Consider the following 10,941-nt stretch of genomic DNA (forward strand, 5'->3'; position numbering starts at 1 on the left):
TAAACAAAATAATGTACATGCATGCTTATGTGTGGTGTGGTAACAACGTAGGAATGATTGAAGGGGAGGGTCAGTAAAGTGGGGTGCAGTGAATGCTGCCCCCCTGACAGCACCTGCCTGGTCAGTTGCAGCAGGTTGATGGCTGCAGTCTTTCTTGCTTCCCCGGAAGACACCATCTGGAGCTGTCCTTTGCCTCTGGGTCCTTGGCCACAGGGGCCTGCAACGGGCAGTGGGGCTGCCCTGAGTGCACAGTTAAATAGGGCCAAGTGCTCAATCGGGGTCTGGCGCGGGCAGAGGGAGCAGGAAAAGGCTCAAGGGAGGGGAGGGGAAGCAGGAGCTGATACGAGCTGCGAGGTGGCAAAAAGGAAACCTTTACTTTTAAATGTAAAGCATCGGATGGAAGCCCATCAAAAACACCCAAATGAGCACAGAGCTCAGCTCCTTACCATGACCTCTGCCAGCTGGTGAAGTGAGGTGGGGAATGGGGAATAAATAGGGTGGGGAATAAGGAATAAATAATAGGGGAGGGCGGCCTGGGGGGGACCCCACCCAAATAAAAATAAAACATTTTAATTTTTTCTGGTAAAAATCTTCTGCAAAATATGCCGCAACAAAACAAACTGGGGATGAATGAACATAGAACCTGCCCATTCTGAATGTGACCCAATATGTTTAAACATGCAAAAGATATGTCCTAATTCTTCTTTAACATTCTCACTCCGTTAATGTCACGTATGCAGATATGTAAGGCACCAGTTGACCTGGGGAGCCAAACGTAGCTCCTCGTAGCTGTTGGCTTCAAGGTAACGAGGCTCTCAAAGGCTGAATAACTCCCAGTAATTTCCAGCCCTGTCTCTGTACTTGACAGGTTGCGAGTTTGTTTTAAAATAGATTGAACAACTTGCAGGCAATACAGATTTAAAATATTTTAGAGGAACACCCAAATCAATACAATTACGTTAGCAGGCCTCCACATTTGCCTTTGCCACTGGCTATAGATAATGTGTGTACATAAATAAATTAAGGGGAGTGACTTTTAATGCCTGGCTAGTAGTTTGCAGCTTACAATTTGTACTCCTGATGTTGGTACAATTTGTTCCATCATGGATTGGAAAGAGAGGCAATGTGGATTTTTGGGGATTGGTGGAATGGTGTATAAGAAGGGGGACTTATTTCATGGGGGCTGTTGAATGTTTTTTAATTATTTTTTTCCGTCCAGATGACATAGATTTTCAATGGGACTCGTCGATGCTAATACTGCCAAACTGCAGTATCATTACCACCAGTGTTATTGGAGGTTGTGGAGTGGCCGTGTTACCAGATGCAATAGCACCATTACTGCCATGTTTTGTGGATGTTCTACCTCCATTCGCAAGCAAGTGCTTTTCACGCCTTTGGGTTTCCTAACCCATAATCAGAGTGGTATAACAGGTGGTTTTTAGAATGACCCACCGCTTTGCAGTGACCACTATACTCCTAATAGGGGCTCGTCTGTATTTTGATCTCGGAATGCATCCCTTGGGTGAAAGAAGAGTGCCGAAAAGGAGCGAGACCCTGAGTGACTACGTTTGAGCTGAGGCAGCTGTGGGAAAGGGTGGCACTGGATCATCCCAGAAGCCGGAAAATGTGTAGATTGTTAGCTGAATGATTGCTTTCATAGTGAGCATTTAATATGTCATGTGCTACATTGCTAGTCTGGGACAGTGTGGCATTAGAGAGAGATATCCCTATGTCTTAATAATTGTGGTGCCTGATTTTCAGAGACCTTTAAGTTTATGAATTTCGTAATAGCAGTAGCCTAAATGACAGAAAATGGTTTGCTGAGTGATCCAGTTGAGTATTATCCAAACGTTCCTATTTGAACCAGAAGCCGCAAGTAATCTCGGCACCTCCCCCCATCCGGCCCGCACACATCCCTCATCCTCATTACAATCCTTAAAAAGTGAGGAGTACCAAAGCAGAAAGGATTCGGACCAGACCAACTGCAACGCTGTTATACCTGTGAAAGGCAGGTGGTTTCTGGGTAACCCGCCCTCTATATAAAACCAACAGATGTCCACACATTTGTGGAGCTCTCCCTTCCCCTGCACACCCATTCAATTGTGAAAACAATCAAAATGTGTGTTAATAGTAACAATGTTTTTTTGAAAAAATGTTTGTAGAAAAACAACTTTAGACACTGTTTATATCAAAAAGATGACCATCAATTTAATTTTGCTCTGAATCACATGCTATACATTTTGCATTTTAATTCATTAGGTTTTTGACCTTTGTGTTAATGCGATTTCAAACTTGAAAACATAAACATACACATTTTTTAGTCACACTCAATTTTGGCACAATATTCTTTGTGGGCACACAATATATTTATCTCACTTTCTTCACTTCTGTGGAGAATTGCCTTATAACATATAATGTTCATGGAAAGTGTTGACATATATTACTCGACGTGTTTTCGGGTTTGGTTGTATCCCCTTCTTCAAGAATTGTTTGCCCTCTGTATTCCTTTTTCTTTATTCGCCTACAATATTTAATACAATAATCAGGTCTTAAATTTTAACTGATATCTGTCATGTTATTTTTGATAATTATTTATATAATAATCACCTGGATGTCAAAAGTTTAATTTCCTAACTGGATGTTCTTAAAGACTGTTGACTTTTCAATATTAACCTAAAGGTTGTATGGATTCACAGTATATACCCAACAGAGAGGACTGGTAGGGCAGTCCCTGAAAATGGCAGAAAACTATTTTAAGTAACAGGAGTCCTGCCTGAGGTGATATTTACCTTGCTTTGTAAGGACTCTAAGAATGAAGCAGGGCATGTGGGTAAAGTAGAGCACATTTTAACCCAATGTTGAATGAGTGAACTTTTTAGTTTTGTCATAAACACGCTGGCAGGGAGAACCTACAGGGGAGAGCAGGCAAATGCAAAGGATGACTATGTGATGTGTATCTAATAGACATTAACAGTGTTTCTTTTCTCTTTGTTTTCAGGAATTGTTGAGTGTATGGCTGCTGGGACAATCATGCTGGCCCACGATTCCGGAGGCCCAAAGCTGGACATTGTGGTTCCGTACGAAGGAAATATAACTGGATTTCTGGCAAACGACGAAGAAAGTTATGCAGCGGCAATGGATCACATATTGTCCCTCTCAGCAGAGGAGCGGCTGCAGATTAGACAAAATGCTCGTCAGTCTGTTGACAGGTTTTCGGACCAAGAATTTGATGGAAATTTCTTATCTGCGGTGGAACAATTATTTAAGTAGATTATTGGGGTTGGTTATTGTATAGATGTTAACAAAAATGAGCCCTCTTGCTGTGCAGGTGTATAGTACATTGAAGTTGTATATATTTACAGACAATTGTGCAAATTAATTGCACGGCTGCATGACTTGAAAGAACATGCAGCTTTATTACTTAGTGCCTACAATAAACTGGAGCAGGTCTCAAGGCGGTGGCATTATTGGGCATTCCTTGTATTAACAAGTGTCACTTAAAATAGGTTTCCTTTGCTGAGGATTTTAGGTTGGTCCTAAAGAGCTTCTTTATTGGGTAGGTAGTTATGCATCTGAATTGTTAACTGCAAAAACAATGCATACATCTAAAAAGTATTTGCTAAATTAAACTTTTCCTTTGACGGCTGTGACGTTTGGTGGTAGTTGATGCAGCAGACTCGGAGGGGAGTGGGGGGGTTCTGTCTTTGGAAAGGAGTAGGTCATATTGGTGGAGAATGCAACAGAAGCACAGTGATTTAATACAACGGACATCTTGGATGTCTGCCCTCGTGTCAAGCTTTACCTTTACAAGCCCACTGTACACGTCTCTTTGAATCCTCCATAGGGGTCGGTCTCTGTACAGTTAGCAGCTGCCTTGGGTTTTATAAAAGCATGTACCCGCCTTTTGGCATTTGATGCAACAAACTTGAATTGCAGGTTTCCATCTTAATAAACTACTGCAACCATCACAATGCATTGCTCTCCATGCGCTTCCGTTTCCCACCAATAGCGCCGATATGTGTTTCATTGCAGTTTTATCAAAGTTGCAGTGTAGTTACTTGATCTACACGTTCTCGCGTTTGCAGGTTTACTTGGATTATTGATCTGGAGTGGGCTTTCTCTATACTATCGGGAGGGGTTTTTTAATCGACAATTTATTTTAGAGAAGATGGGAGAAATGTCGTTTATATTTGAGCTAAACTTTCACCTGCGGGTGAACATCTAAGTGCACTACAACCTCGCCCCAAACCTGCAGCAACGCCAGCTTTTGTTTTTATACATGTTTCACTGTACCGTCCTGATTCTTTGCTGCACTGTGTTGTTTATTGGCTATTTATTATTTATTCGTCTTCCTCCAGCATTACTAAAAAAGGAGAATCACACCTCGCTGCCCACCCCACCCCCCACCACCCACCCTTCCCTCCTCATTGTGTTTTTTTTCCCTTTCTTCTACTGGCAGTGATAGTCACAAGAGCATATCTGTGAATTTTGTTGTTCATGCCCAAAAACTGCCACTGCTAGTTCTGTTCTGTATTTTCCTCTGCTAGTTCTGTTCTGTATTTTCCTCTTGCACGGAAATATCAACATTGAGCATTTGTTGGCTTCCTACATTTAAGTTATGTTACTGGGTTTTGGGAATAGTGCAGTGCTTTGGTAACTGGTCAGATGACAATGTTTCAAAAGCTTAACATCCAAAATGGGAATGAAAATGAATACACTATTACTCTGGCATGAAGGACCCTCTTCAAATTAGTCCAGCTGTATGTAGTGAGTAATTGTAGATCGGATGTCTAATTAGATCGTCCGCACCAGCATATCACGTTAACGCTGGGTGCAGTCCCAATCGGGCACGGTGGAATGAACGTGGGAATAGTATATGCAGGATCTCTTCCATTATTACACATAGTGCTGTCCTGTATAACATGGAGATTGGTGATGCTCGAGGAAAATGAGACCGTACAAATGTCAGTTATTAGATGACTTAATCTTGTAAACTATCCAAAATGACTGCTATGCAACATCTTGGGACGCATTCTTTCTTGTAGATGATGTGCAAGGTCATTTAGAATTCTAGTTTTGACATTCCAATGAGGATTCTGAATGCTCTGTGTTCTGCTTTCCCATGTATATGGCATAGGTGGCTAATAAAGTACATTATGAACAATACACATCTGGTTGTGGTTACTGGAAATGCTGCATTTACGTTGAAGGAGAAAGGTACATGTCTAGCTTTTGCGTCAGATGCCACCCCGTTCCTTAAGTGCAGTATGTCCTTTGAGCCCGACGTTCAACCAGGTAATGTGCACATTCTGAGACCTCTGACAAGTTTGAGTGCATATTTATTTTTATAGTGGTTTAAATACACTGGTCATTTTTTTCTTTTCAGTGTAGCTTTTCTTTTACAGAACTGTTGCAGAAGAATAAATCCGTGCTCAAGTTTTGACCAGTGCAAAGTTTTCATGCACGTGGACATGGACTCGTATGGTAAGCGTCACTTTATGTTTTATCTTCGCCTGCTTAGTCTAATCTCCCTGCTCACATGAATGGAGTGTAAATCCTTCAGTCAAGAATATGGATGACTCCTCAGGACACCCATGTCCCGAAGAAAAGCTGTATAAGGCCCTTCCAGCCAAAAGAACATTTAGCTTGCACACACAGCGAACTGACGTGCCAAACCCCAGAAAACATGTCTTCCAGGTCACAGGAAATGAACGATAGCCATTCGGCCAAAAGGATTATGTGCGAATTCAGCAGGAATCAAATACAAGACCCAAGTGGCAAGAAGCCCTTGAGTCCCTCAAAATGTCATTTGACAGCGAGTAGGACTGCAAAAAAAAAGTATCAGGTAATATGATATGGCATTTATAACGCGCCTATACAACATTGTTTCAAGGCGCGACGAGGCAAGGAAGGGGAACAGAGGGAAGACTGAGACAACGATCTTGCTAGGCCAGGTGACATTGAGATTGCACAAGTGCAGGGAAGGTGGGGGAGGGGAAGTGCAGTACAGCGGATAAATAGAAACAATAAATAGGAGCACAAAATAAGTGTGGCCCGCTGGTGGCAGGTGCAAGGGTAAATGCAGGCATCAGGTGTCGAGTGCTGGTAGGAGGCTTTAGGGATACAGAACCATCCCCACAGTGCAAGGGTTTCCAGGGGGCAGTGCAGGTGTGCAACTGGCGTAGAGTGGACCTGGGCCCGAGAACAGAGGGTAGCTAGGTAACCAGTGCAGTTTGTTTCAGCCAGGAGTTCAGCAGGGTAGGGGAGGAGAGAAAGCAGAAGCAAAGAGGAAGGTCTTGAGGTGCTTCCAGAGATGGTTCTCCTCAATTTTCAGGGAGGCAGGGAGGCTGTTCCAGAGGGAGGCCCCAGCCCAAGAGATCTACCACCAACTTGTTGCTTGGAGAAGCGACTGACCCTGAGGGAGTTGGAGGTGGATGAGCGAAGAGCCCAAGAAGGAAGATATTTAGGTAGAGAGAGTTCAAGGTATTGAGGACCCAGAAGGCCTTGTGGAAAATGCAGAGGGTCTTGAACTTAATCCTCGCAGCCACTGGGTGCCAGTGCGGAGATTTCAGTCCTGGAGAGGTATGATTCCTGGGCTTGAGGCCAAGGACAAGTCTCGCAGTCTTGTTCTGGATGAGTTGCAGAGGGCGGAGAGTAGAGACAGGCATATTTAGAAAGAGGCTGTTGCAGTTCCAGCCTAGAGAGAACCAGAGTTCTGGAGACAGTGAGCTTTTGGGGGAAAGGGAGGAAAGGAAGAATACCTCTGAGGCGGTGCAGCTGGTAGTGTGACTTCTTAGAGACGTCAGAGATGTGAGGAGAGAAGGAGAGTTTGTAGTCGAAGATGACCTCGAGGTTTTTAGCCTCACAGGCGGGACCAGGAAGAGGGCCAAGAGAGGCTGGCCAGAGAGAGACAGGAAAGGAGGGAGCAGGTGTGCCGATGAGGAGAATCTCCGTCTTACTGGCAATAATGTCCCCATACATGATGTCCCCATACATGTCGCCGGGAAAAGCCATTGGCGACATTATTACATGGAACCAAAAAAACATGTATCCATTGAATTCCTGTAAGCCACAGTAAGGACTTGGAAGAGTCCCAGATGGTGTATGAGCTATAGTACGTGGTCCAGCAAATAGATGCACATGTGCCTTCTTGTCCAGCACGCAGTAACAAAAAGGCAGCCACTTATTCTTGTACTTTGTGTGCATAGAACCTGGCCGACCTGCATGATTGCTATGTTGTCCAAACCGGAGAGACCTACATGGCCCAAAGTCATATTCTCAGGCACTAGGTGCCATTGATTGAGGGGAGGTGTGGAGGACCTGACCTTTTTGCTGGGGGAGCAGAACCCTTCTATCTGGACAGCTTCAGAAGACCATAAGTGGTTGGAGCAACGCTAAGCAATCTAAATCATGGCACAGTTCCTGCTGTTCATGCACTTGTGTAAAAACCCCTCTACAAGGTGGGAAGAGGGAATGCGTAACAGAAAAGGCTGTGCCAGGACTGGTGAAACATTTCAGCTATGTTGTTCGACACCAGGCCCATCCTAGAAGCAAAGATCTGGTCTTGCACTTCACATTCTCTGAGGTGAACAAGCTGATGGAGGCGTTGTGACCGGAACTCCATCCTTTTGATCGCATCCATTTCTGTATTGAGAAGCTGAAAGAGAAAGCAAGATAACAATTCACTTCTTATGCATGTCCATCACTTCTATATAACATCATGTCACCTGCCAAACTACTTTTCTTCTGGTCCCCTGAAGGCATCCACGCAAAGGCCTAGATGGGCAAGTGAACTTGCATTCAATTATGTCTCCAGGATGTTTCTTTGGTCACTTGAGCACACCTCTAGAAGAATGTCGTGTCTCTCAATAGATTCTTCTACTTTGACCGACTTCCTTGACTAGGCCAGTCCTTTGGGAACAGTTTCAGCACCAGTTATATTTCCCAACTTCCCAGTGTCTTCTGCAAGAAAGCATTCTAAAGGTTAACCATAAGTATTAAGACCTATTTCCTAACTAACTAGTAAGGTACTCAAATTTCCTAATTGTTCCAGTGGAAATCCACCTGATTTTAAAACTTGGAATGCAGATTCTTTATGATCAATAGCATAGCTATCAGTCTCATCCAGCTCTTGCAGATAGTTGAGCTTGCTCTGGACTTCAAGGGAGTCGGAGGATAGTGTTTGGGGCTAAACTGAGTAGTGTATCTGGCCCCGCTAATGCCTGATGGGTCGCGTCACTGTGTTGAACTGACTCACCTTGAAGGAGTCTTTCTCCTCTGTGCACATGCACTCTGCCAACAGTTTTTACGAAGTATTATGACTGTTCATCTCTGGTGTAAAGTGTTTTTTGTTGTGGAGTTGGCACACTGGCAGATGGACACAAGGACAAAGGTGAAAAGTCATCCAAGTCGGACAAGGTCAAGTGAAAGGCAGCCTTCAGAGGCTCTGGGCAAGATTCCCCCTCCGCAGGAAGAACATACTATTATGGGTTGTGAAGTCTCTTCCTCAGATGACAGCTGTGGATTTCCCCATCTCTCTGGTGGGGTGGAAGGGGCGCTCGGGGGTTCTTTATGGTATTAGTTTTGTGACATTGTTGATACTATGGTGGGTTCATACTTATGCCCTTGTCTGTGGCCTACAGGTTGCCGATGGGGACGGGGAGAGAGGGGGGGGTGGGGGGGGGTTTGTGTGTGTGTGTGTGTGTGCGTGCGCGCGGTCGTGGTCAGGCTTCTTGGATTTCAGTAAAATCCGATTTAATCTGGGATATGCCCCCAGAAAATGATTTTCTTTTCGATGGGTTTATCCTAAAATAATGACCAAAAGTGCCCGGTAGAGGGCAGCGCTGCCCAAGCTTTTAATTTTCACTTTAATACAGGAATCCATGAGTAGCAGGGTCAGTGCTGCCACTTAGTGGAAATGTTCAGTCATATTCAAGAGTAGCAATTTGTAATTAATTATTGGCTTCCCGAAGCTAGAGGGCTGAAACTTCAGTTAGTGACTTGCCATAGAAGATCCAAATGGACTCATTGGTCAGTGATCCTACCTTAAACACTAGTCTGTTCAAGATCTTTTGGAGAACGGGCCAAGGGAGGGTTGCTTTTATTCTTGTAATGCAACATTTTCAGCAAAATGTGATTGTACAGTTCATTTAAAGAATAGCAGTATTACGTTTGTGATTTGGTGTGCAGCTCTTTTTTCACGGTTCCAGAATCTATTTAATCATCCACTTAGTATACCAACTTTATATTTTTACCAAGGGCTTTATTGTAATCTGTGTGATCAGGAGATTAGACGCCCACAACTGTGTTTTGTTTTGTCAAGGTTCTTTGTCCTGCAAACAGCTTTGAAAATGAATATACAGATTAACCTACCACTGTCCCTTATGCACCCTCCCTGTCCTCATGTATATGATGATTTATGTTAACTTTGGATAGTGTGTGTTTTAGGGTTTACTGCACAATTAATTCAATCTCTTACCTTACCCCGTAGCATGCATGAAGTCCTTATTTGACACTGCATTTTTGTATGAGTAGTTTTGCTTTTTCATTATAAATTCAGGTCCAAGAATGCAAAGAAATAGAAAGGATTGATCAGCATAATTAATCTGTGATTTAATTTTTTTGTTTAGTTTTTTTTTTACACTTCAAAAGAATAATGCACAATATACATGCAAAACACAGTTGGTTTGATTGAGGCAAAGAATGGGTCAACACTAAAACACAGATTTTGAAAAAAAATTGAAGCCTAGGAAAAATCAGAAAAAAAACTGGAAACCACTATTCATATTACATACATATTTCAGTTGAGGACAGAGACAGACATTGGTGTCTCCCAAATGTCCATAATGAGATCCTTCGAAGCATTCATCAAATATGACAATGGCTGTAATTTCAGCTGAGGGCCTAGGAATGTGCGCAGTGGCAGCTGATTTATGTGCAGTCCTATCAGCATTCCGTTTGCTTGATTTGGACTTCGGAGGATGTATGTCTGCGGTCGTAAATAATGATTGACATTTGTCACATATTTATAAATCTTTAGTTTGGAAATATGTTTGTAGTTGGTGTTCCAATCTCATAGATCGAATTTGCTCTTGTAGGACTCTTTGACCGCCTCGTAACTACTTACCAAACCTCAGTTTCCAGTTTATCTGTTTGAAGATTGACAAGTTCCATTCTTCAAAACTGCTGCCCCTAATCACCTGTTCTCCCCCTGTTCTTTCAGGAGTGGACATACTGGGAAAACCTTTGATATTATATATACTTCTCCACGCTTTCTTAAGACCAGACCACTCAGGGAGACCAATCTTAAATATTCTATTGGGTTGGAGGGGCTTAGTTTTAGAATTGTGCCCCAGAAACTGCCTTCAAGTCGATTTAACCATAATATATCTTCCATAGTCAGAGGCTCTAACTCATATAACACTGCCGGGCAAAATATTGCTTGTATAGCATCAGAATTCCTTCCAAGGAGTAGCTGGATGTCTGCATTGCAAACTTGTAAAAAAGCAGTGTAAACTGTCTTGCCTTTCTTGTTTTTGCTTCCTTAATGTGTAGGTAGTCGGCAGTTATACTCATTTCTAATCCCAGATCAGTTAATGTCAAATGTTCTGCTCCGAGTGCTTCAGGGTCACTTTTACCTTCAAGCCCACTCACTGGTCTCTTTTGGCATCTTGCTTCACGTTCTGCTGCTGCGGTGGACCTTCTGCGTTCTGCCCACTCCAATAACCGCACCTGCGTAACTTCAGCAGTCTGCACAGTTCTTCTCCGGAGCTCTGCCAGCTCTGTTGGGCCTCTGTGACCTTGCGCACATCCAAGCAGCTCACGTCAGGTTGGGAGCATGTCTCGCACATGGCTGGGTTTCTTCTCCTGTTGCCGTCCACGACGCTGCTTCCAGCTGCACACACACTACAGTGCCGGACGTCTTCTCTTCCTGCGTCGGCT

At 43.5% G+C, this 10,941-nt stretch overlaps 1 protein-coding gene across 2 annotated transcripts in view; it reads left to right on the top strand.

Moving 5' to 3' along the window:
- The window catches only part of ALG11 (ALG11 alpha-1,2-mannosyltransferase), a 189,508-nt gene extending 184,342 nt beyond the window's left edge, over nt 1-5,166 (top strand). For both annotated transcript variants that reach the window (XM_069639130.1, XM_069639131.1), the window contains exon 4: nt 2,999-5,166. In XM_069639130.1, the coding sequence (XP_069495231.1) occupies nt 2,999-3,270 (272 nt within the window). In that variant the 3' untranslated portion in view covers nt 3,271-5,166. The remainder of the gene's footprint in view (nt 1-2,998) is intronic.
- The last annotated feature ends 5,775 nt before the right edge of the window (nt 5,167-10,941 follow it).

This window comes from Ambystoma mexicanum, chromosome 7q (genome assembly GCF_040938575.1).
Source record: "Ambystoma mexicanum isolate Mex_15411 chromosome 7q, UKY_AmexF1_1, whole genome shotgun sequence".
NCBI classification, from domain to species: domain Eukaryota; kingdom Metazoa; phylum Chordata; class Amphibia; order Caudata; family Ambystomatidae; genus Ambystoma; species Ambystoma mexicanum.